This window comes from Eptesicus fuscus, chromosome 3, assembly GCF_027574615.1.
Source record: "Eptesicus fuscus isolate TK198812 chromosome 3, DD_ASM_mEF_20220401, whole genome shotgun sequence".
Lineage (NCBI taxonomy): Eukaryota > Metazoa > Chordata > Mammalia > Chiroptera > Vespertilionidae > Eptesicus > Eptesicus fuscus.
The window spans coordinates 38,899,127-38,927,103 of NC_072475.1; the positions used below are offsets into that span (position 1 = coordinate 38,899,127).

The window sequence follows — 27,977 nt, forward strand, 5'->3', positions numbered from 1 at the left end:
TTAATTTAGTTCCATATCTGCTTCTCACCATTCAGAATAAATGAATTATTAAAATAGTGAATTTTGAATTCAAGCTTGGCTCAGTAACCTTCTTTCCCTCTCCAAACTGTCCTCAGCACTTTCTGTGTTTGTTCTGAGCTCTCTCTCTCTCTCTCTCTCTCTCTCTCTCTCTCTGTTCCTTTGTTCTTCTCCCAGCAAATGGGAAACAAACGCTCAGCACACTTAAGAGACCTTATTTGATACCCAGTCGATGAAGGCAGTGGCCTGAAGTTGTATAGAAAACGTTGAAGCTGAGAGAATCTCTGGAACCACAATTTCAAAAGCATAGAAGGATGGGTGCAGCGTTTCACTTCTTGGAGGAAGACAAATCACATTTTAGGGTGTGTGCGTGTGGGCTTCGAAGACTACCTTGGCACAGAAGCGGGTGTCTGCTCTGCTGATTTTCTTAGCCCAATTTAAAAGATTCTCTTAGGCGTATGAAGGTTTGGGTTTCCGAATCTGTGTGTTTCAGTTAAGATAACCAGCTCTTATAGTGGATGTGAAAATGCATGTGTGCAAGGGGTGTGTGTTTGTATATGAATGAGGCGGGGGGGTGGGGAGGGAGAAAGAGAGAGGGAGAAGGGAGAAAGAGAGAGAGAGAGGCTTGATGATGCTATGCTATTGGCTTTGGAGATGGAGAAAGGGACTGCAAACAAAGGAATTCCAAGTACCCTGTATAAGTTTGGAAAAGTTAATGAAATGAATTCTCCTTTAGAGCCTCCAGGAGGAATGCAGTCCTGCCAACACCTTGATTTTAGGCCTGCTGACTTAGAATTGTAGGGTAATACATCTGTGTTGTTTTAAGCTACTAAATTTGCGGTAATTTGTTACAGTAGGAAACTCAAACACCTGATAGTACATTGCCCACAAGAGGATTCAAACACAGGCCCTGCCACTCCCAAGTGTGTGTTCTTCCCCACTCCTCTTTATACTTGATTTGAACCTGGAGGCAATGTGCTAATTCTATTGATGTGGCTTTGATTATTTTTTGTTTAGCTCCCAATTATTTGGCAGATAGGGTAGTCTGAGGCATAATTTAAATAGTAGGCAATTCCAGAAACTTGCGTTTTTATAACCTAATTTCATTGGGTGACATTTCCTGAAGATAGACTACATAAATATTTGTGCCCATCTATTTCAAGGACACCTGATTGAGTATCACACCCTGTTGAACTGGAGGACTTCCTCAGGGCATGGCAGATGTTTATGAATACTAGATTACAAGGGCCCTGGGAGGTGAGGCTGCTTAAAACAGTTAGAATAAAATAGCACCTCTAATGAAGCCCTGATTTGATACCTGGATGGGACACACAATGCTATTAACACCACTACAGTATAATGAGCCTCAGGCTTTTAGTGAATTTCTCTAAAGAAATAAATCTACATGGAGTGGTCAGAGAGGACGAATCACAGGACAACCCTGACGTGCAGTCACAGAACATGCTACAGGGAGCCCATAGGATCTCTGTTCTGTTCTGTAAGATTTATTTAGCATAGTGGCTTCCAAGCAAAGTCCTTTCAGGAAGGATTTTGCCAGTGATGTGAAATAGATAAATTAGACCCAAATAATTCAAGCAACTTTTGCCTTTTTATTGAAATATGTAATTAATGCTACTTCCCAAATTTCTATGTTCCCTCTAGAGGCACGCCATTTAGTTTATGGCTACTTGGGCTTCATAAATATCCTATACAACAGCGTTTGCCAACTGATGGTCCATGAGGTCTGAAAGTTTGGCAACTGCTGCTATATAATAAAAGCCCAATATGCTAAGTGTCTGGTCGTCCGTTCGGCTGTTCAACCAAGCAAAAGACATGCTAAGGCCGCTCAACCGCTCTCTATAATGTGCACTGGCCACCAGGGGACAGACAGTTGACTGGTCAACCAGTTTCTATGACATGCACTGACCACCAGGGGGCAGATGCTCTGACCGGTAGGTTAGCTTACTGCTGGGATCTGGCCCATTGGGACTCAACAAGACAGGCCAGACATGCCCTGGAGCCCTCCCATGATCCCTCCCCGGCTGGCCACCTTCTGTGTCCCTCCTCAGTCCTGATTGTGCACCGGTGGGGTCCCTCAGCATGACCTGCACCCTCTCGCAATCCGAGACTCCTTGGGGGATGTCAGAGAGCCAGTTTTGGCCTGATGGCAGAATGACCGGTCACTATGATGCACATTGAGTACTAGGGGCAGACGCTAAACGCAGGAGTTGCCACCTGGTGGTCAGTGCACTCCCACAGGGGGAGCGCTGCTCAGCCAGAAGCCGGGTTCATGGATGGTGAGGGCAGCAGTGGTGGCGGGTTCACGGCTGGTGAGGGCAGCAGTGGTGACGGCAGCGCTAAGGATGTCCAACTGCTGGCTTGGCCGACTCCCCATGGGAAGTGGGCCTAAGCCATCAGTCAGACATCCCCCGAGAGCTCCTGGACTGTGAGAGGGCACAAGTTGGGCTGAAGAAACCCCCCTCACCCCCCCGACTGCACGAATATTGTGCACTGGGCACTGGGCCTCTAGTGTATTTTGAAAATATTACACTAATTTTGCAGTTAACATACTTAATTAGCTGGGGGGGGGGGGTCAATTGGGGAAAAAGGAGACATATGTAAAACTTTAGACAATAAAAAAAAAGATATTTAATTAGGTGGCTGTTTTGGAATTGTGAATTTTGTTAAGAGTTTTTCCCTTACACATAGGAATCTCTTGTACTAGAATAGGTATTGTCTACAGCCCCATATCAAGGAGTGAGATTACTATTTTGTAAACCATGAAAAATCTTTCTTATATAGTAACTGTCCACCTAATGGCTCAAGTTTATAGATACAATTCTTTTAGATTATGTATATTGATAAATGCAAACCAAGTAACTATTTTTCTTGGGTTTTAGAAGGATTCCTGTACTTCGACATATACTAAATTTTTTTGGGGGGTGAATACAGACAAGTTATTATTGCAAGACTTAATAGTGATTATTTGCCCTATAATATAATCAATATCTTAACATATCTATTGTATAGTTACTTTCAGAACATTTGATATATACATTTGTGTATAATTTATTTGCTATTTTTAAATCTAGGATATTAGCAATGATCTTGGCCTACCTACCACCTATGGATACAGTTTGAGAAGGTCAAAGAATTAGCTATCTACTTAGGTTACAGATAAGTTAAAGATGATTTAGGTTGTTAATATCAAAGAAAAAAGAAAACAAAAGAAAAACATCCTTATTTGATCAGCTTGAAATTGTCATTATTGGATGACAAGAAGTGTGTAGAAAAACAAGCAGAAAGTAAAGATCACTGAAATACTTAAGAAAAAAATTATAAATTAGAACGCCTATGAGGCAAAAAGCTTGATATGTTCTTTTAGGGTTAGTAGAGAAAAAAACTAACTCATTATTTAACTGATGTTTGGAAGAGATGAATATTTCTTATATTGTTTATTTTGTGTTAATTTATACAAGAACTATATTCCTTAAACATTTAAGTAAATGCCAAGATGGTAGCACACTGACTTTAACTTTGCATTGGAAGAAAAGAGCCAGAATAAATGCTTCTCAACTTAATAGAAGGTTCTTCAAATTTCAGCTTGATTCACTTGGTACAAACATGAAGCAGGGTTTCTTCCATATTTTACTCCAAGTTTGTTTAATATCCCTTTGAAGTGTAATGCCTAGAATGTCATATACAATGACTGTCCTGATTTCTCAATGTGATTTCATACTATTCTATAAAATGACAATATTCCACTTTAAAATGATTATTTCTATTAAAAAATTGGAAAGAAAATGGTAACTCTATCTCCTGCCTAAAAACTTTCACTGTAAAATTATTGGAACAAATTAGAATTCATCCCCAGAAATGCTAAAATTTTTTTCTGTTTAAAGATGTGAATTATGTTGCATATTGAGATGTAAATTATAGTTTTGTAATAATTTTTAAAAAAGAACTATGTTCCTTAGGAATTAAAAACATATAGTGTTTCTGCCCTGAGATACATTTTTTTAAGATTAAAAAGCACACTATCAAATAAGAGTCTTCCTTCAGGATCAAAACCTGTGTGACCCAGATGCACTGAATGCTGAGGCTGAGAAAAGGAAAGTCCAGTCTCAAAATATCACTTTTCCCGACCCCATACTTTGAGGGCATTATGGATTGAGTTGTGTTCCCCCCAAAACTCACCCCAGGGCCGCAGAAGGTGACTTCATTTGGAAATAGGGTCACTGGAGATATAATTAGTTAAGATGATTCATGATGGAGTAGGGCCTACCTACTGGTATCCTTATAAAAAGGGGAAGCTTTTAGATTTTTCATCCCCAGAAAGAGACACACACAGGAAGAATGTCAGGTGAAGATTGCAGCTATGCTGCCTCAAGCCAAGGAACTACCAGAAACCAGAAGAGAGGCCCAGGAGAGATCCTTCCCAAGCACCTCTAGGGGGAGAATGGTCCTACTGACCTTGATTTTGTAGTTCTGGGTTCCAGAACTGGGAGACAACACATTTCTGCTGTTTAATCTATGGAGCTTATGATATTTTGCCATGGCAGTCCTAGGAAACTAATAATAGAGGCAATGCTGTAGGTATTGGGATTGCAGGAGATGACACATCCTTTTGACATTTCCCTCCAATATTTCACAGGTCTCTCCAATGTTAGAAAAACCAAGGTGAAAGTAGCTTTTGAGCCAAATATCATGTTGCTCTTTCTGGTGGGCTCTTCCTAAGTGACTTAGTTGTAGCATTCTCTGGATTCTTCTGGGGGCAGCTCTACACTTTTGGAGGGGAAGCTCCAGATTCAGAGATCAGGAGGATGACTCTGACCTGATAGCATGTGAATTTACCGAATTTCCTGCCTAAAATGCAGCAAACACCATTCCATTTGCTTGATTACTCCAAGTGATAGCTGAGTGTAGAAAATGATTGCTGTGGTGTGACATACAGAAAGTTAATGCATTTGAAAAGGGAAGTGTTGGGTGTCCGGCTTTTTAACTGATAGCTAACAGGAATGGTAATACCTGTTAGAGCTCACTTGGTGTTAAGACTTACATAGATTGCTTCGTTTAGTCTTCCCAAATAACCTAGGAGATTTAGATCTTACTATTATTAGATGGACGAGGAAGTAGACCTAGTTAAGCAACTTGTCCGAGGACACTGAGCTGCTAAGTGGCCGAGCTGAGATTTGAAATTATGAACTTTGACCCCAGAGACTGTAGACAACACTCCCACAAAAGTGTCTCTGTCTTGTGTTAGTTGCTTTTGTTGTTGTAATTTTTAGCATCTGTTTAAAAAAAAAATATCACAATTTCCTTCACCTGTGATTTTGTTCACATACTTAAGCGTATAAGGAAAATATAGCAGGCAACAGCCAGCTGAGGACATGATGGGAGATGGAAGGAATTTAACAAGACAGGATGTGATTATCACCTCCTTTCTCCTCAAATTCTCTCCTGCAACCTAACATAACCTTTGTTCTCTGATTCTGAACATCATTTTCTCATTCTTATTTGAACAACAGGCCTTTGAATGTGAATGCTGACTGAATGAAATAAATGCTAAAAGCTGCCTCTGATATCGAAGGTGAAAATTAGCTTTTGAGTCAAATCTTTTGTTGCTCCCTCAGGGTGGGCCCTACCTAAGTGACTTAGTATCAGTGAGAATTGGAAAATGCGGAGGGTACTTGAGGAGGTGGCATTCATACCTGCGGCCTCCTACATCTTTCACTGGATGAATACTTGTTAGTGCCTATAATATCCCAAGCCTCTAGGACATTTTAATTGTCATTTCAATCCACTCGAAGGGGTGGCCTATATTTTAATTTTACTCGACTTTTGTCATACAAAGTATTTCCAGGCAGAACTTGAAAACCCTTACTCTGAAATAGATGCTTTTGTTTTAAAGATTTCCTAATGTGATGTGACTTGAGATGTAAATATGAAAATATATATGGAAAAACCATTCATTGCTAATAGTGACATGCTAATGTTCAGCAACGTTGGTTGTGTAATATACACGGAGTGGCCAGATTATTATGATCTCTGAACACACAATAATCTGGCCACTCAGTGTACTTCTCTTGAGTACCTCATTTATTTGATATCAAAGATACTATAAATCGTGCACCTGATCAGTTTTCCCCTTTGCACTGGCTGATAGAAAGCTCAGGGCAAATAGGTGGTTGATCTCCAGCAAAAGTCTAGAATACTTTTGGCACCCATTTGAGATACAAATACACTGAGTGACCAGATTACTATGCGTTCAGAGATCATAATAATCTGGCCACTCAGTGTATATACATCGCAGTTTCTTATAGTATAATGAAACGTGGTTCATTGGCTTATGTTGAGTAATAAATGTTCTGAAGTTTTAGTCAGTTGCAAACATTTTCCTCCAGTTAAAATGCATTGTGGAAAGAAAAACGTGTATTTACTACAGTGAAAATTAACTCGACCCGAGGATCAGTTAAAAGTGAAAGAATTACCAGCTGTGTTGGACGTTACTGGCCTTGCTATTGCCTCCGATTTGGTTTCACAGAGAAAGTCATCGATGGAGGGACTCAGGAGGGGTCTGCTTTCTTGCTGTTCATTCACCAGCTGAGAACAAATGAACACAGGTGTCACAGGCCGTGTTAAACTGCAGAATCAGATAAGTTAAAATGCAGCCTTGCAACAAAATGAGAAGAGCAAGCCTACCAAAAAATAAAGAAACCAATAAATAATGGGGCAGGGGCAAGAAAGAAAGAAAAAAAAAAAAAAAAAAAAAAAACCAAAGGATGGGGAAGGAGCCTTTTAGCACTGGGAACATTTTCGATGCAGCCAACTTCAAGTTTTAAAGCTTAAGCCTTTTTTCCTTCTCCTAGGACAGTTTTAGAATTATTCGCTAATTTCAATATGTAGGAAATAATACCTATTGAATCACGGTCCCTAAGGGCCAATCCCACTCCTCCCTTGGGCAATAAGCTCCTACTAAGACCTGCAATGGTGGCTTTTGATTTTGAGCAAACACATTCTGTTTAGGACTAGCCAGTCAGTGTTTTGTGGTGACAGCACACGCATCTGTGTGTGGGGACAAACACTCCTTTCTCCCCCTTTAAAAGCTCAAGTCACCTACTGGTGCACACCCTTCCTTACACTTCCTTGGAATGCTTTAAGCTTTTGTAGTGCATAACAAACATTATTTTGAAAGAGTACAAAATATTGTTATATTAGCTGTCATATTACCTACATATCCAGTAGATATGTTTGTGAAAATCTATATGTAAAGCAGATTTCTGTGAATTCAATGATATTTTCCCATAGGCTTGTTCTGTAATTACAGAACTTTTTCAGTTTAATTAAAAAAAATTTTTTTTTTAATTGATTTCAGAGAGGAAGGGAGAGAGTGAGAGAGATAGAAACATCAATGATGAGAGAGAATCATTGATTGGCTGCCTCTTGCATGCCCCCGCCCTGCCTCCGGGGATTGAGCCTGCAACCCTGTGGAACCTGGGACCCTTCAGTCCGCAGGCCAATACTCTATCCAATGAGCCAAACCAGCAAGGGCTCAGTTTGATTTTTAGTAGGTTTCTATCTATCAGTGGCCACCATCCATTTACTATCAGTTATTCTGTGCCTCTTGAATTCAGATTTCCTTAAGTTCTATTTCTGTGATTAAGGGAAAAAATATACTGATGATCCCAAAGTGGTTAATCCTTAAATTAAGTGCCATAGTTTTTCACAAGATTTTATATTGGCCTTTCTTAAAATGGGCATAGCCATCTAGTTTTCTATGCATTATATAAAAAAAGATATGCCTAAAAATCTCTAGATTTTAAAAATACTGATTTGCAAGGCTGTATTTTAAAAGAGATATAAAATAATGAATGAAGTGTTTTGAGTATTACCAAATCAAAATATTTTATGTGACTCTACTCACTTTCACTTTATTATTGCTTTAGCACAGTGTCAGTGGTATTATAGCTTAGAACTTATGGAAGATGGCAAGAGACCTATGAATAATGGTAAATATGGGAAGAAAAATGCAATACTGTTAATATTGAAGGAAGAATATGGAAACATTTAGTGATCATTTGGGCACTGAAAACCAAGAAGCAATTAGGTAGTTTTTCATGTTCATCCTACAGGGATAAACCTCAGATCTTCACTAGAGTTTAGGATTTTGACGTAGAACTGGTGATCTGACTTTCATACATAGTAATATGCGGACATTATCAAGGGTTAAGCCTTGAGAATGCCCATTTCCTTTTAGTGTTCAAGTTGCAGTGATAGAAATTTCTTCAATTAGTATAAGTTTAGTGTTACATGTATTCAGACTCACAGATTCTTCTAGGAATCAAATTATCTAAGGTCTTAACCTATGATTTGGTCTTAACTATTTTTTTTTTGGGGGGGAGGGGGGATGTCCCTTTAATCGATAAGTGAAACTCTGAGTACCTTTGAATTTTTTTCTGAATTTGAACATTCTTGGGTATCACCCATCTTATTTATGTTGAAATATTTTTTGATGTTGAGGGACTATGAGCCTTTCATATTTCTGGGATAAAATATATTTGAATTTTTGTAAATGCTGTGGTCTATTTGAGTTAAGGAGTGATTTATAATATTTTCTGGTATAAAAGTCAATTTTATCATCTGGAAATGTAGTTGAAAGCACTGATACAGAATATAATATACTAGAAAATGAAGACATGGTTAAACATCACTGATTCTGGGAACCCTTCTGAGTCCACAAAATTCGCCATGTACTTTTTCTGAAAATGTGATTAGTTTTCTAGGATTTGTATTTCATTTATAGTTTGGTCATGTAAAAGCTTTGTGTATATAAGAGCTAACAAAGAACCCATACATTAATATATATTTCTTGGTAGAACTTGCCCTTTTAACCATATGTGCTTAGTGTAATGAACCCATCTAGTGTAATATCACCAGAGTGATGTGATGGTCCTGACTTAGCAACAATGCTTATCTCTAGGCTGTGTCATTCTCATGTCAAATGAGATCTGGATTCTACAGTGCTATAAACATTCATGGAGGGTGAAGGTCACCATCAGGTATGGCACCACACTATACTCACAGAAGTTAGTGTAACAGGCTAGCATTAAGTAAGCAGTGCATTCTGATGACTTGGTCTCTAGTTCTAGGTCTCAGATCTATTGGCTAAGGCACAAAGATACAAAGAGTAAATATAACCAATACAACTGCAACTTTAAAAGTTATATATATATATATATATATATATAAATCCTATCTAAAAAATAGAGTAATATACAAATTGACTGTCACTCCAACACAAGATGGCTGCTCCCATGTGGACACAAGATGGCCGCCACAAGATGGCCAGCAGGGGAGGGCAGTTGGGAGGGACCAGGTCTGCAAGGGAGGGCAGTTGTGGGAGATCAGGCCAGCAGGGGAGGGCAGTTGGGAGGGACCAGCCTGCAAGGGAGGGCAGTTGGGGGCGATCAAGCCTGCAGGGGAAGGCAGTTGGGGGCGATCAAGCCTGCAGGGGAGGGCAGTTAGGGGTGACCAGGCCGGCAGATGAGGGAAGTTGGGGGTGACTGGGCCTGCAGGGAAGGGCAGTTGGGGGGACCCAGGCCTGCAGGGGAGGGCAGTTAGGGGTGACCAGGCCTGCAGGAGAGGGCAGTTAGGAGCAAACAGGCTGGCAGGGGAGCAAGTAGGCATCAATCAGGCTGGCAGGGGAGTGGGTAGGGTGTGATCAGGCTGGCAGGCAGAAGTGGTTAGGGGCAATCAGGAAGGCAGGCAGGCAAGTGGTTTGGAGCCAGCAGTCCTGGATTGTGAGAGGGATCCCAGATTGGAGGGGTCCCAGATTGGAGACGATGCAGGCTGGGCTGAGGGACACGCCCCCCCGTGCACGAATTTCGTGCACCAGGCCTCTAATATATATATATATGTATGCAATGTCTTAACTATCTCTTTGATAGCCATTATTTCTCTGAAGAAATCTGATGATATTGATAAATAACTAAGAATAATGTAGTTATTCTCTTAGTCATGATTTGAAGATCAATTATTACATGAAGATAAGTATCCTATATAATAAAGAGGTAATATGCAAAGTGACTATAACACCCTCACAAAAGATGGCCGTCCCCATGTGGTCACAAGATGGCCGCCATGAGATGGCTGACAGGGGAGGGCAGTTGTGGGCGATCAGGTCAGCAGGGGAGGGCAGTTAGGGGTGACCAGGCCAGCAGGGGAGGGCAGTTGGGGGCAACCAGACCTGAAGGGGAGGGCAGTTGGGGGTGACCAGGCCTGCAGGGGAGAATAGTTGGGGGCGACCAGGCCTGCAGGGGAGGGCAGTTGGGGGCGATTGGGCTGGCAGGGGAGCAGTTAGGCATTGATCAGGCTGGCACGGGAGTGGTTAGGGGTGATCAGGCTGGCAGACAGAAGCGGTTAGGGGCAATCAGGCAGGCAGTCAGGTGAGCGGTTAGGAGCCAGCAATCCCGGATTGTGAGAGGGTTGTCCGACTGCCGGTTTAGGCCTGATCCCACAGGCAGTCGGACATCCCTTGAGGGGTCCCATATTGGAGAGGGTGCAGGCTGGGCTGAGGGACACCTCCCCCACAGTGCATGAATTTCATACACCAGGCCTCTAGTAAATTATAGTCCACAAAATTCCCTATATACTTTTTCTTAACTTTGTATACAATTAAATTCCTTTGTGGCATAAATTACTTACAGTTTTAGGAGGCCAGGTTGTTAGATTTCTATACTTCTAGTTGTAAACACTGAAAAATGACAAAGGAATTCTAGAAAGTAAGACTTTTGTCCCCATAAACATTTAAGTGGGGCAAAAAAGGAAAAAGCACAATTAATTGAGAGGCCCACCCTTTTAGGCAAGTCTGCTTTATTAAAAGTAATTGGATTTTTTGGGTGAGTCTTTCTCTTCTTTCATACTTCAGACTTATTTTCTGGAGAAAGCATCTCTAGCATTCTCAGAGTTTCTCAATCAAAGAAGAGGTGTTCAGAGAGACTTTAGGGAGCCCAGGACTATGGCATGGCTTCTCCAGTCTTCTCCTAATCTCCTGCCTCACAAAGCCTGTGTCTCTTCTACACCTACTATCTTGTTTCTGACCACATGTCATACCTGGACGGATAGAGTTACTATGTCTACCGAGTTCCTATGAACTGAACTGCTCCTCTGGCTTTCCTCCATAGACACAGATCAGAGGAAATAAAGTACTTTCTGTGTCAGTGTTTTTAAGCTGAAGCACAGTTTAGCTCTTGGGAAAAGCTGGGGTTGGAATGGGGGATAGTGAACAGGGCTCAGAGGTGAAGAAGATAAAGGACCAGGTTTCAGATAGCATGGGAAGATAATTTGGGAACTGAAAGTTTTTTGGTTTCAATTGAGATGTGGAAGATGAAACTGGAGTTATCATAACAAAATCTTTTTTTATAAGCGCTGAGGTCAGAGACTCTAGCTTATTCATATTTATGTTCTTCACAACTTTGAACAGAATGTCTTCATATAAGAAAGGGCTCAGTAAATGGTTAGCAAAGGGACAGTGACTCTGCAGAAACGGAAGATATAAAAAGATCTTTCTCAAACAGTCCGATTTTGAACTGTGTCTTCAGCCAGATGAATTTAGGAATCCTTATTTTAACCATACTGAGTCCCATTTTATTTTTATTTGTATAGGTAAGAATAGCTTTTCACATGGCCTCCCCCTCCACATTTTCAAACAATTCCTATGGTGACTTGAGACTAAGTAAATCTTTTAGGTCATAAAGGAAAATTGCTAGCTGAACTGAATCCCCCAAATAGTTCCCCTTAGCTTTCCTTCCAAATTGCATGCCATTTATTCTCTCCTTGTTCATTGGTAGGATACTGCTTGTTTTTCTTAGAATTACTCCCTTCAGTTTGAAAAGACTTTGTTTTTCGAGTGTGGTGAACATTTCATCCTTTGGGTACAGAGTACATTGATGTTATAAAAATAATAAAAAAGCTGAGTCAAAAGGTTTCCAATTTTTTTGAGTAACTTAGTTGGAGTGATTGCAATTTTGGCCCAATCTATCACAATGGAGTTCAAGTGATCCATGCACTTCATTAGCTGCTAAGGTGTTTACCTCACTTTGTTTACATTTTACATTTTCATTTCTCATCCTCCTTTGCCCTCTTCTCAATGTTGAGATAAGTTCAAAGGCCTTTGCAATGGTGACATCCTTATTTCTCTTTTAGGATCCCATTCTACTGCACGTTGGTAACCTTAGTGCTGGGCAGCGAGCACCTTCCTACAGCATCTCCATGTTCCCATCTTTACCCAGTTTTATCTGCTTTCCTCCCACTCGACTATGACCTCTTTGAGAGTAGAGACCTTATCCACTTAACATTTGTATCTCACAGTAGCAGTTTAGTAAATGTTGACTGATTTTATGTCTAACTAAATGGTGGATTGTACAAAAGAATGATTGCATGGGCAGCCTTGATTTCATACTGGGTTTCATCAACTCAGAGAGGCCGGGGGTCCTCAGAAATGTTTACCAAGGTTTTAAACCACAAATGTAAGTCCATCACCCTTCCCACCGCCCAGTGTCACATCATTTAAATGTTTGGAAACCTAGAGGTACTTAAGGGAACATTTCCAAATGCAAGGCTTCTATCAAAAAGTGAAGAATGCAAAGAGTGAATGCCCAACGAGAAAAATTGAAATAAAGGCACAGGCTTGCTCCATGTCATCCTTGGGAGAAGGACAAAGACCAATGCAAATGAGGCCAGTGACAGTTCAACACACAGGGGTTTTAGGTCAGAGATTCAAATGTTGAGATTTTGAGGGAAAACCCTTACACGATCAATGGACATGGAAACAAAAGGAAACAGCGGGAGTTAGAAGATAGATGAGAACTTGCAAGGAGGGGCTTGTTATTCAGAATTCAAAAGACTATTGAACCTTACACCTTCTTTGTAATCATAGCTTGTGAACGACATATTCAAATATCTTCAGTTTACTTATGACTTAGACTGGTTAGTTGATGTGGCCAATATTAGCCACCACAGGACCAAACTGGTTGTTATTTTATATTAACACTGTATTTTGTGCTGAACAAAATGCAGATAATATCATCCAACTTTAATGAATTATGATCTGTTTTAAAACTTTGTCTAAAAATGCATTTGTCTTAGTTTAACTTGAATTTCTCTAATTTCAATGTTAAAAAAATAAATTCTTATATGATCTAAGCTACAGGGGGATATTTAACCAAAATAAAAGGAGATTTTTCTGCTTTTAAATACTGTCTATTACTTAAGCTCCGGTATATGTTTATATAGCTTGTTTTGTGACTTAAACCTAAACTTATTTGTCTTTAACCAATATATAGCTTAGGTGTTTCATTAAAAATATAGAGCTAAAAGTTTGTGATAACTTATATCATTATGAATTAACTTCAAATCAAAATACATTTCAATGATAAAACAAGGTCTGTCAAGAATAATAACTCATTATTCCATCACTTTACAATTCAGATTGATGATCTCAAAATTGTTTTAAAGTAAAATATTCTGTTTTTATTTTTAAACATTTTAGTACTTAAAAAATAATTTTAAAAATTAAAACATTGAAGTTAATAAGTTAAAAACAGCTGACAAATATCTCATATTTGTAATGTTGGTTTAAAAAATTGCAAAAGTATACCATGTCTTTTATCGCATCTAAACAACAGAAAAAATTTTAAGAATGTTTTATTTATATATAAATGAAAGCACAAATATGCTTTTAAAAGGTCTATCTTTATGCATTCTGAAAATGCCTTTATTATTCCTGACACTGATTCAAAGCATGTGCTATTTGGTGAGTAGGTTTCATTCATAATTTTGTAATTGAACTATTTGTTTATGGCTTTATTAGTTGTATCCAAATTGAGAAATTTGTGCAATGCCCATCAAAATAGTGACCCTATCAAAACTAAGTTAACTTATAAATCCATTGAAAAGACAAGACAACTAAATCGTTATCATGAGCCCCTTAAATAAACAGATCTTGGTAGCTTTGTCTTGGTAACTCTAACACTGGGCAGAATTAATTTCTTATGAGCTAACAGTGCTAATGGTTCTGCCCATAGCACAGTTTTTATACAGTATCTGAGTCCCAGTAGATCTTTTCATAGAGAATAATCATGTGATAACTTTCAACTCTGACTTGATCTAAATCTTAACTGACTACAAATATTTTCCTGACAGGATAATTAGATTTGTAATTGTGAAGTTATTCATGGGAAAATGAACAGATATTACTGTTTACAACTTGGGTAGTACTAACACTAGGGCAGGCAGGAGAACATAATTAAAACAAATGTTTCAAGTTAGTAATACAAACCTAAATAAGGCTATATTTAGTAGCTTTGAGAATATTTTTCCAACAAAGGACATTACTCTTTTTATCTTTATCAGACATAAAAATTAAATCAATATTAAGGTATAAGGGGTGGGATATATAGAAAAACAAAGACCAAGTTTGCAAAAACATGAAAAAAATCTCCTTAACAATGAGAGGTCTGGAACACATCATTTTAAGACAATGTGCTCTATAGCAAAAAATGAAGGGGATATACCTTGCTAAAAAAAGTACCAGGAAATATGGCTAAAATGAAAATTTCTAAGGTTCCGTATGAGAGAAAAATATTTGCTAAAGTCATTTCATTTTCATAAAGAATATAATTTTTTTCTGTAATATAATCAATCTTTGACATATAGTTTTTCCTTCTACCCTCAAAGTAGATTTATTTATACTATTACAGTCAAGAGTAGTGCTCAATAGGAAGATAATGAGAGCCTAGTAATTTTAAACTTTCTAGTAGCCTTTTTTTAAGTGAAAAGAAAACAGTGAAAATAATTTTGACAATACATTTTATCTAGCCCAATATGTCCAAAATATTATCATTTCAACTGTAATCAAAATAAAATTATTAATGTGTCAGTTTATATCATTTTTTTTTTGCACAAAATATTCAAAATCTGGTGTGTATTTTATACTTACAGCACATTGCAATTTGGGGTAGTTACAAAGGACTCAACAGACACATGTGGCTATGCCTACTGTATTGGACAGCACAGGTCTAGCGAAACTTTCTCCCTAAAGACTTGACAACTCACCTACTCTTTTCTTTCCTTCAATCCTTTCATCAATGCACACTTGTTTACATACTGTTTGGCTTTAAGTGTTAGTCTAGGACAGCATGGACTTGAGCTTCTTTGAAGTGCTTGACATATTGTTTGTTGATACAGAATAATTACATTAAATAAAAAGAGCAGTTCTCAGGGGGCCAGCAAACTCTGAGTTCAGGTCACCTGGCCAACTCTTGTGTTTTGTTTGGTTTGCTCAATGTATTATAAATGACTTCCCTGGAGTATGTTTGGCTAAATCCCTCTCAAAGAGATCATAATAATCACACAATACAAGAAAACCCTTCCGTGTAAATTATTCTGCCGTTACAACCTGTTGAATAAACAGTTACTAAACAGGTTAGGAACTCAGTGTTTCAAGGATGTGTTCTGTACTTTATCCATTGTGATTGTCCCAAGGACGCCACTGAGAGAGCAGCAATCAGCTTCAGACATATTGGGAATCTATGAATGAGCAGCTGGCATCGACATACCAGGGATGAAGATGAGTCGATGTATTCAGCAGTATGTAGCACTATGTCCTAAGGGGCTTTACAGGAGACACTGGGACAAACATGTTTCAAGACTAATGCACTCACACGTGTAAGAATGTGGTATGGTACATGGACTGATGCTGTGGTTGCCATGAGAAGTACTCACTTTTTCAGATCATTCTGCTGCTTTTGGGCTTGTGCATAGCAGGGAAGAGGCCACTTGTGTACAGTGGAAAAAGTATATCAACTAATAAAACTGCATTTGACTGAGAAATAATTGTATCACAGCCGTCACTGAATTTCATAAATTATCAACACGACAGGTGCATTGCATTTTATGAATCAGAACTCTTGTTTGCTGATTCATAAACTTGCCAGTATGCAACAAGAATATGATGCATCAAAGAAAGCATTGTATAATCTTCATGCAGTAAAATGGTAACTAATATCTCAAAAACAGTTAATGCAGCATTCGACAGGGATTAAATAAGGAACTTGGTACACACAAATGTTCTGAATATGAGAAAATGGTAACCACAATTTTTTTTTCTAAATTAAAAAATAAAAAATATTGTTTTGCATTAAATTTTAAATTCAAGCTTCAGTGACAATGGTAATTTTTGGACATTTAAAAAGGATTACTGGGAAGCACATACCAATGGAAGGGTTGGAGGAAAAGGCATTTTGTGAACTAGACCCTGTCCTAAATTGTGATGCCCTGAGATGGTACGTTGTGGCACAACTATGCCAATTCCAAGTCTGGATAGGTCTTATCTACTGATGTATGTGGTTCTGTCCTTAGCCGAGAACTTAAAGTGGTTCTCACTTTCCTCAGCCTTGACCTGAGGAACTATGGGCTGAATATTCTGAACACGGATTCTTCAAAGGGCAAGAGATCAATGTAAAACTGTGTATGTTTTACTATGCAAATCGTGTAAAGAATGGAGACCTTGGTAAATACCAAGCAAATTTCTTTCCAACTACTACTGTGTCATTGGGAAGAAGCATCTCTTTTTCATGGATGAAAAACTCACAACATAAAACTTAGCTGGAAGTCCTGGGAATCATTGCTAACTTTTTTAAAGATTCAATTTTGATGTTATATGTTGTTATAATTTTCATTCCTTACAACATAGCGTTTAGAATAAAGAAAACCACACATGTTGGCAGCAGCTGGGGATGTGATCTGATGATATTCTGAAAATAAGTTGCCATAATTTAGCTTTTGAGATAAATGCCTTTCATCAGGACTGTAAATGGACATTTTTCTAATTGTAGACATGTTCATATAATTGGAACTGAATAACTGCATTTACTATTGCATTATGGGAAAAAAGGAAATATTTAAGATAACAACCTAATCTAAATTATAAGATAAATGCAAGTAAAAGTATTTTTCATTTAAGAATTTAAAACTGATAGTTCCACAGAGTGGTGATGGGTATATTATACATATTTATGTGGATTTTACAGGGTGTTTCAAAAGTCCCTGAGGACATACGGGATTCACAGTCTCAGCATGTCTTTGCATACAAATGCAAACTTTTTTCTATATTTGCTATAATAAATGCTGAAAATGGCTCTCATGTGCTTATAATAGAGATATTTTTGTTGTCAAGGTCACTAAGTAGAAGAGGGGTCACAGATGCCATTTTCTGCAGGGGGACTCAGGGACTTCTGGCTCATTCCTGTAAATTAGTTACCCACATAAATATGTATAGACATATGTAGTATGCATAGTCACAACATAAATATATTTAACATTTAAGAAAATTTAGATATTCTACTGGTAAACTGACATATGTATACAATATAACTTGTATTTATTCATAGGAATTTGATTTTTTTGGTTGTTGTTTTTCAAATGTATCATTAGCTTAATTGTTATTTCTTTCCCAAAGTTATTAACAAGACTCCTTTATAAAGAAGCAACATATTTTACTTGCACATACATTTTTAAACTGAAGTTAAGTAATGAAAATTAATATCCACAAATAAATAACTAAATGATGAAATTTTTCTTTTTCTTAGCAATTTTCGTTTTCACTTTATAATGTATAATTTGTTTCATTGAAACTGTGCTTTTAAAGAAATTAGTTCAAGTTAATGTTTTTTTTTTTTTTTTGCTAGTTAAAAATCACAACGTCTGATATATTAACATATGTCAGCTTCCTACAGGAACCCTATGGGTCTGCCCACCTGTGATGTCATAGTAAGGAGGGGCTTTTCTTCAGCAGACTCCTCCCTCGGTATCTCCTTCATCACCATGGCAACAGCCTTATCTGCCGCCCTAGAGCCTTTCCCCTATAACAGTGAAATCAACAATGACTTGTGTCAGGAGAAATCTTTAAGTTATTATTTATTACAAGATAGTCTAATGTTTAAAGACCAATCCAACATAAGTGAAGAAGTAGGCTGCTGGAAGTGAATCTTGAGGCTTTTGGCTGAAGAGAAAACACACAATATCTGAAAAAAGATTGTTTGTGAACTTTAGCTACTTTTTCACCTTTACAACTGACATTTAATTTTAACATAGTACTTTATATGTATGGTATATTTTAGGCAATTTACATGACATGAACATAATTTGTAGCATCTATTTAAATACATTATGAATTGCCTGCTATGTTCATTTATAAATTATTCCTATGTAATTTCTAAAACTTTTGAATGTCAGGAGTCTGGGACAGGGATTGGGATCAGGGTCTGATTCCCATGGAGGGCTTGGTGGGTGGTCTCTGGAGTCTGTCATTTTTGAGTGGATTTGGCATAAAAAGAATAAAAGTGTCATAAAAACCTCTCAAAAATTCTTCAGTGGTCTAATGTCACAGGAATTCACCCAGCTTACTTTGTGGAGCTAGTATGAAAAAAATTTGTAACTCTCAATGTTTTTGAGACCAAATAATTTTAATAGAATTTTAAAATTTCTTTTCATTGGAGAATCTGTAAATCCAGATATAAATAAAAATGATTACTAATCGAGGCATTGAGAGATATAGATATAAATATATAGGCACATATATTCCCTACATTTTTTTGTCTCATACAAACAGAGTTATAAATTATAAAGGGATATGCTGGCTTTCTGTCTTTTTGGTTTACTAGATTACTAAATTTTTGATAGTAAATATGGCATAATGGAAAAAATGAAATAAAATATTACCTTCTCAATCCAATTAGAAGCATCTCATACTATGTAAAAATTACGTAATCTCTAAACACTTTGAAAACAGAAAAATTCAATTTTCTTATGTCTCTGGGCAATGCCTCTCTGGAGAAAATAATTTTATAATAAGAGTACACATGAATATCTGTGTTGTAAATCTATTTAAAATACAAATGTAGCATATAGAGATCTCATAGGCCCAGAAACAAAAATGGACATATGTGGTCTGTTGTCTGAAAGGGAATTAAGAGCAATCCAACATAAATGGGAGTTAGGGTTAATATGAATTCTAAAGGTCAATAAATCTTGATACTTTCTATGTAATGCAAAAGGGTAGAATCACATTATTATCATGGTCTTGCACAGAGCTTTAAGAATTTAGAAGGTAGGTCTATTCCAGGAAGCAAGTCTTCTGAGATGAATAAGGAGTGACTCTAATTGCATTCTACTATATAACTCCTGTGCCCTCAGTTTGTTTTGTGCTAATCATCCATTTTCTCAGGCATTCCTTTCTAAATAACAAGTGGCAGCTTTTATTTATGAAAACAAAGAAAAACTTCATATTTACTAGATTTTAGAATGCGTGAATCTCTTTATTGCTCTAAGTTTATTTCTTTGTGTGTGTGTGTGTGTGTGTGTGTGTGTGTGTGTGTGTGTTTTGCTTTTATTTAAGAACTAGCATGATTGAATGATAATGTTTATTTCCATGATGGAATATCAACCACAAGAGATTTTATTTATCAGGAGTTACTATCAAATATGTTCTGGAATGTCACTATGGCCACAATCCTTAGAATCACTGACTACTAGAAGAATAAAGGAAAACATTAAAAATTGGGGAGTAAAATGATCCCAGGTTTATTCTTTAATGATGGAATGCGAACTTCCTAAAATAGAGATGCATACAATTCTGAATTCTGGGAAAATATTATTATGGAACTATTAAACTGTTTTACATTTTTTTCAAAAGATAAAAATTATTGGGATGAAACATTACATACTATAAGCTTAGCATACCTTTATAAGCTACACTCATTTACAGATTAAATATAGTTTAACAAATATTTTTGAGCTAATTTTTTTCAAAAGAGCAAAATCATTTGTGAAGAATTCTTTCCATGCTCCAAGAACTTCTAATAAGATAGCAATGAACGAAGTGGCATGCTTACATTTAAATTCCTAATATACTTAAAAGAGCAAATCTAATGTTACAAGGTATAATTTTTTTAAAGAAATAATAATTCAGACTCTTATCTTGAGCTAAGAAAAAAAAAGGTCAATTGATGAGCATCTCAAAAAATTTCAGGTCAATATTTCAATATACTACTTATTTGAAATGCTACCAATCCATAAACTACATAAAGATATTTTTCACATGTGCAACTATAGTAGCTAGAATTAGCAACGGACATGCCATTTCACTAAAACAAACAAACAAAAAAAAACCAAACCAAAACAAAAATTAGTCCTTTCATGCTGAACTCTAGAACAAAGCAGTGGTCAGCTAGAAAGGATGTATCATTAACACATGCGGTGCTTTTGATTTCTTGCAGAAAAACCCACCAAAGCCAGGGTCAGGTCACTTTTTTGAAGACAGTGCCACTTTTTCTTCAAGGTTACACCTACTACCTGAAAAGAGTCATGACACCCATGTTAGAGCCTGCTAGCAGAGTTTTCCTTCACAGCCTGTTGGCTTGGAGTCATTCCCCCGAGAGCCTCACTGTTTACAGGTGTGGTGCAGGTCCGAGGACAGAACCGGAAGGCCTGCCACCATGACATCGCCACGGTTCCAGATACAGTGTCTGAAACCACTGCCAAACCTAGCGAACACACTCATTTATCAAAGCGAGGTTTCCCCAGATCACACTGCCACCTCCACCTGGTACCTGAAAATCAAACTGTGTTATTTCTGCCTTGTCCATTTATCTCGTGGGACAACATTTCTAAAATTCAGAACCCGACTGATAATGGAGTTGACAATTCCTAAAACTATACAACTTTGCTTATGGGTAGCTCTGTGGGGCTGACAGTAATACAACTGTATAGGGTTTTTTTTTTTTCCCTTTTTTGAAGCCAATGGCTCAAAACATTGTAAGAACTATATGCGCATAATCATCCAGACTTCAAGCTCAATTTCTAAATATAACTATACCAAGGGATAAATATTAATCTGTTATTTGAAATAACATGGAGACAGTAAAATGAACTCTTCACTGAACATACACACTCAAGCTTGTAAGTGGTTTTGGATTACATTAAGCATGTGTGCTTTTCCATCATTCTCAGCAACAACAGAAAAGAACAGTGGGACTTTACAAGTTTATTACTATGTCGTGACACCCTCCAGCAGTTATTTCAGCCTCCTTCTTTTTAAATAAAACTTCAAAACCTTTTCCCACTTCCTTGGTGAGTTTCTTAAGATATTTTTTTTGACTATTTTTTCTTGGTGATTTGCTGTAGAAAATTCTTCGATATTTCTCTTTATCACGTTGTTTCCTGAGCAGTGAAATATATACAATTATAGCTTTTCTAACAAATAATAATACCTGAGAATAATCTTTTGTTAACTTCTATTATAAGAATGGGCATAAGTGAATGAAACATGGAGAGTGTATAGCAAGTGACACCAACATAACGAAGGAAACCCAGTTCGGGCTCACCCCTCTTTCTTGAATATAGGACAAAAGGAACAGAGTAAACAGCACTGGGTGTCACAGGATCTTCTCAGGCTGGACACCAGGCTGTGCCGCTGCCAGATGCCTTCCGACGAGGAGGCGTTGGCTCCAGGCCCGTCTCAAAAGGGAAGGAACCAAAGTATTTGGAGAAGCTACTATGTGCTGGGCACTGCTCGGTGTTTGATGTCTTTATACTTATTTGATTGCATGAGACCTCTGTGGGGTACACATTGTCTTACCAGGTGGTTTGGGACATTGAGGCTCAGAGACTCAGAGACGGAGTGACGTGGTCAAGGCCTCAGAGCTGGTATGTGGCTGAGCAGGGAGGGAACCCAGCGCCAGCCCGTGTGCTTCCTCGTCTACCTCACCGTTATCTCTTCATCGGCTTGGACAGGCCGGAGGGCTCCCCACGCAGCGCCCCCTGACAGCTCCACTGACTGCCATCGGTGCAGGGGGTTTGTGAGATCATCCTAGTTTGGGGCAGCAACCACTTCTCAGGGTAATGATACAGTCTGGATCAAGCCAACATTTTTGAGAAAGATTTTCTTCAATGTGCAATGCTCACTAATGAGGAATCAGCCTACCCGTAACTTCACTCACAAGCACAATTCTAACAAAATGTTTCTGTTTTTTTCTATCTTCATGGAAAACTAACCTAAGCATGTCATGTATCACAGTTGTTTTTATTCTGTGAATCTTATTAGGTTTATAAGCTTCAGCATCCCTCTAATTCTGATTAAAATGCTAACTCAGCACTATTAAATGCCATCTGTACTAGGTGTTCTGAGATCTATTTTGGGTGCATGCAACACTTAAAAGTATGCAATTCCGTGGTTACACAGTCCATTCATAAGCAATTTTCTAGTTGCAGATTCTATTACTACTATATGAAATTTTTTAATTTAAAAATTATTTTTATTATTCTTAATCTATCAATAATCCAGTATTTTTTTTAAAATCAGAAATGTTAAATAGAAGCTATGAAGATGTAATAAATTAGGGGAAAGGTAAAAGACTACAATAGTAGTGATTTCCGGTAACCCCATATCATCTAATATATGAAATTAAAATGTCTTCCTTTTATTGATTACAAAAAATTAAAACATGCTGTTACAAAAAATTGAGAAAAAACAGAAATAAGAAAGTAAAATTAACAAGTCTGACATCCCTCCCCCAATTTTATCTTTACAACATTGAAGTTTTTTAGGATGAATGTCTTAATGAAGACAAACTACCATCAAGCTCACAAGTGTGAATATATTGAATATATTTCTTCACATATACATACCTATAAACAAATACCTGGCATCTATAACATTTTGGTAATTTTGTTCCAAATGAAACGTTATTCAGTTTTGCATATGCTAAAACCATTTTGTATCTCATAAATTCTGGACTCAGAACTTAAATGCACCTGCAGGAAACTGGCCACAAAAACTGACTAATTTTGGATGACTTTTCTCTCTGTCTTATGTGCAGAGCAAGGACAACATCCTTTTACTCAGGAAGGTAAATGTCAAGGTGTCATGCTCTCTTTAAACTCAGAACACGGGAAAATGTGAGAGCAGTGTTTCCCAGGATCCTCTGAACGCAGGCGATGCCTGTCTACCATATTGTGTCCTGCCCAGTGCAGTGAGTTCCTGTAGATTTCTTCCAACATAGAGGAGGGTTCAGGCCATGCTGGTTCTACTACAGTTACATTTAACTCATTCTCCCCACATCAGAATATTTTGTACATTTAAAAAGTGATACAGATAGGACTAAATCTGGGCACACTGGTCAATCCTTATTTCCCATTATCCCAAAGGAAGCACAGATCTAGATGTAAACAATTGGGAGGCCTGGAAGAATTCTGTCTTCACTATAGATTCTCCTGTGGAATTCATAAGTCATAATAAACTCACCACTGGTTCAGTGCTCTGTTTTTAGCTGGAAATAATGCGATTTCTGATTCCTAAATACGGGTAGGGAAGTCATAGTGCACACACTGGTGTCTCTGTTTAAAATGATGACACGAGGCTTTTAAAAAAGGACCACCAATTGACCCTCCATATATTTCTCCCTTACTATCTTTTCCCCATTCCAGCGTTATTTCGTGTGTGCACTTTCTCCAAGCCATCACCTTTTCTAGGAAGTCTTTTGAGATAAATATGGAGTGACTCTAATGACATTTTACTATATAACTCTGTGCCCTCAGTTTGTGTCATGTGGTAATTGGCACTTTTTTGTTACACTCTTCCAGACTGTGTATGTGGTGATGGGAGAAAGTCCTGGATAACAGTCTCTATGGTCTTTAACTTTATTCTCTTCCCCCCCCCCCCAACCCCCCCCACCCCCTCGGCCAGGGAAAATCGCTGGGATTCTGAGCCCACCACAGACATGCTTACTTTCCTTAACATGAATGATTGGTGCCGGAAGACATTATGACTTTCATGGGCCCTTCCTCCATTAAAAAAAAAAAAAAAAGCTAAAAATTGTATTTTATGACAAGTTGGTATAAAGACAACTATAATCCAGACTGGATTTATTCTTACATATTCATTATTATACTAGTGATTTTTGGAGTTCTGATTTTAGGAGAGATTAAAATTGTAACACTTTTATGGGTCCTTACTAGTAAATGTGTCTTGGGCCCTGTGAACTGTGCCCACTGTGCCTAGTGCGTAAGTTGACTCTGGGTTGGTGTCTTCGTAACAGTCAGTGTGGCCTCATCGTGGCTGCTCTGCTGTCCCTAGAGCTGATCTGTCACATCTCAGTGGTTAATTTGGGCAGCAGCTGTGGCTGTTCCTGCCCTAATGGACCCCTTTGCTACTGCTGCTGCTCTCACTATGTTTGTTAGGATCCAGGTATCTTCTAACACCATCACCACAGCCCCCCTAACATGTGGTTTCACTTTCCAAAATTTCAATGACCTGCAGTCAACTGCAGATCTAAAGTATTAAGTGGAAAACTCCAGAATTAAGCAATTCATACTACAAGCCATTCCGAGCAGCGTGATGAAACCTCCTGCTGTCTTGATCCACCCCACCTGGAATGTGGATCAACCCTATGTCCAGCATATCCACACTGTGTATGCTACCCACCCATTGGTCCCTTAGCAGCTGTCTTAGTTACACAGTGATTGTCACAGGGCTTGTGTTCAAGTAACCCTTATTTTACTGAATAATTGCCCCCAAAGTGCAAAAGTTGTGATGCTGGCAATTTGGATAAGCCAAAGAGAAGCTGTAAAGTGCTTCCTTGTAGGGAAAAAGTGTGTATGTATAGGAAACATCATAGTATATTTAGGATTTGGTAGTACCCAAGGTTTCAGGTATCCACTGGGGGTCTTGGAACATATTCCCTGTGGATAAGGAGGGGGTCTACTATACTCATAAATCTATGGATGCCTAAGTAGTAGCTTCCATTTTGTAGTTGTTGGAAGGTGTAGGCCTAAGGCAGTAAACATTGATGTGTGAAATTGACATGACTAAAAATGTAATCTCTTCACCAGACAACAAACCTAAGCACTTCATTCTCTCTGGCCTCTGGGTGTGTTTCTGACTATTTGGGAGCACTTCTGAGGAAGTTGCATCAACCTGTGTCTCTACTTTTATTAAAATAAAGTCAGCCCTCAATGATCAGAGTCATTGCCATTGCCAAAGTGCTCCTTGCCATTGTTTCCAATTATGCAGTGGGTCATTTGAGGAATAGAACTGCTCAACACCCAACTTGCTGAGTCATGCATGCAGACTAAGCGCCCCCAGGGACCTTGTTATGGTCCTTTCTTTTTGTAAAATGTTCTCTCACCATGTCTCATCCATAAAATTGCCTCGAGTGAGCAACAGTTGCGCTTATTGCTTTTGAACTGTTTTCTATTATTTTGTATAGTTCTCTGTGGGCACATCATAGGTACTCAAGTTTACTTGTGTGTATCCAATACAAGTATTGGATAGCTTTTGCACATTATTTAAAATACTGAATTCACATAGTGTAGTATGGCCAACTTTGACAGAAGGTGATTCTGAATTAGATAAAAGACTTAATTAGATTTTAAATGAAGTTTCAAGCATCTAAATAAAAATTTATTAAAATTAATAAAGTGTTGCCAAGTAAAGGTGCTTAATATTTGCTGTGAAGGAGAGATAAGACTTCTTTTTGATGAATAAGGTCCATTTGTTTACAATTTGCCATTTGTTTGTTCATTTGAGGAGGCTAACCATTGCCCCCACCTCATTCTCACCATATCCCTGAGGCTTATTTACCCTGTTTGCTTAGCAACCTTCCTGGACAAATGGTCAAAGTAACATCACTCAGTTCTCACTTATCTATTAGCGATTGGCAAATTGGCGAAGTTTTACTATCAGGATTACTGTTATTATTGTGGCTCTAAATTACTTGGAACCTATTTTATGTTAATACTGAGCTTTTCTATTATGCACCTGCAAGCAACTTCTGCTGCCTTGTGTTCTGGCTTAAAAAATTGTTTTCTTTTGACCTTGTTTAGTCTTATATTGAGGATGCTATTAATAATACATATTTGATAATTAAGAAGTAAATGTAGATGAGATGTTAAGATCATAAATCCAAAATTTCTTATTTACATTTTGAGAGGGCTTTTTGAAATAGGTAACAAAAAATGAAATCCTAAGTAAAGGGTTATATTGTATTTTTAATTTCTTGTGCTAAATAGTTCAGATGATTTACAAAACAGGCACATTTGGGCAGATTATTTTTAAGAAAAAGGAAAACAACTAAAAACACATAACCCTAAAGATTACTTTGTTATTTTTTTTTCTTTTGGAAAAATGTCTCCTCAAATACAAGTATTCTAGACTGCTCGTATCTTACTTGCACAAATGATGGATGTCCCAACACTCAAGAGAAAGCCAAGTGTTATGAGAACCATTCATCATCAGCATGGTTACTTGCTTACATTATTCCTAATTAATGGTGTACCAGTTGTGGGGGAGGGAAGACATGGCCTTTTTCTGGGAGGCAATAGGAGAAGAAGCCTGGAAGTCTGGTTTCTAAGTATCCACAGCAGCCAAGCTGGTGGATTAGACTATTGAAGGTTGGTGGTTAGGAAACTTGGGTGGATCAATGTACAAAACTTTGATTTTAAAAATCATTTTTGTGTTTTTCATATATTCTATGATTGGGAAGTTTTACAAAGTAAATATAATAAATAAGAATCCTTGTAGGTAAATATGTGGCCAAGAGCATGAAAAAGTTTCCTTGGATTGATATGATTAACTGTGAAACTCTTATCAGTGATTAGATGTAACCCCCAACTTTTTGCCCCTACTAAAGAAAATAAACATACCAAGTCAAAACTATGTCACCAGAAAGAATTTCATCCCCCTACCAAGTTGGAGGCCTTTAAATGTTGATGGTTATTTTCTCAGAGCAAAGAGATCAAATCTCTTATTTTTTTAAACAGATGGAAAGACCATATGCTAACTATACTTGTCACCGAATTTGGAGACAGCAAATTTACCCAGACATCATAAGGTAGATTTACACTGTATCCGTTTTCATTCTAGAGGAGGACTATTAACTAGTGAACTGGAATCCATCCCCTTTATGAATGTTTCAGGCAAATTCTATTATTCATTTATGAACAAGAGTTGTGTCTTGGAGCCTGACTATTCAGGAGTCTTCTTTGTGGCTTTCCTCATGCTCTGTCAGATGGAAGTGTTTTTCACCAGCTTGTTCCTAAGTTATCAAATGACCCAGTTTTACTGATGAACTTAGGAAAAGTAAATTCCAGAAACTAGGTCACAAGCTACTAGCCAAGAAGGGCTGTAGCTATTATACCCCATCTGTCTGAGTTCCCTGAAACATCTCCAAGAGAGAAGCTTGAGGCTTTGGGAATTCCTATTCTAAAATTCCGGATTGGATGGGCATTGCTGCTTATGTTGATAGTTCTCTGGGGGTCATTGGCAATGTGTGGCTGGGCTCCTCCCTAATGCCTCCGGTTCCTTGAAAGGGAATGAACAGTCTCTCTCACATTGTGGAGAGGAGTTAGGGAAAGAACAGAGACCTCGGAGCTGTGAGCCCCAGTTGATGTGTGACCAGGTGTGGGCAAGGTGATTACCAGCTCCCGGGGCCAGTGCAACTCCACAGTCAGTGGAGGAAAAAGAGGGGTGGGCATGTGGCATGTTGGCACCAACACTGGGACTGGAGCCAGAAGACGGGAGTTTCAATTCCAGCTCTGCGTTTTATAAGTTATTCTCTCTAAGCCTCCACTTTACCTAAGATAGGAATATTACCTATCTACTTCATAAATTTGTGAGAATGAATTAGGAGAGTATATGATAGCATTTCCACAATGCCTGGCACATGGTAGGCACTCAGTAAATGCTCATTCACTATGAGCTCTTACTGCTGAGCTTCTGGTCTCTCTGGCCTTATTGTCCTTAGGAGGTACGTGGCAAAAGATGCAAAATTAGGTTTGTGAGATTCATCCATGGAGTAAGTAGCAATAGTTCTTACATTCTCACCACTGTATAGTGTTCCATC

General features: G+C 38.0%; 1 protein-coding gene across 4 annotated transcripts in view; it reads right to left on the reverse strand.

Annotated features, from left to right (window-relative positions):
• PEX5L (peroxisomal biogenesis factor 5 like) overlaps positions 1–27,977 on the reverse strand; it is a 181,146-nt gene that overhangs the window by 73,042 nt on the left and 80,127 nt on the right. For 2 of the 4 annotated variants that reach the window (XM_054711338.1, XM_008142331.3), the window contains exons 3-4: positions 17,835–17,939; positions 6,510–6,621 (exon numbers count right to left, since the gene is read on the reverse strand). In XM_054711338.1, the coding sequence (XP_054567313.1) occupies positions 6,510–6,621; positions 17,835–17,939 (217 nt within the window). The remainder of the gene's footprint in view (positions 1–6,509; positions 6,622–17,834; positions 17,940–27,977) is intronic. The other 2 variants (XM_008142334.3, XM_054711322.1) reach the window with 1 other exon arrangement.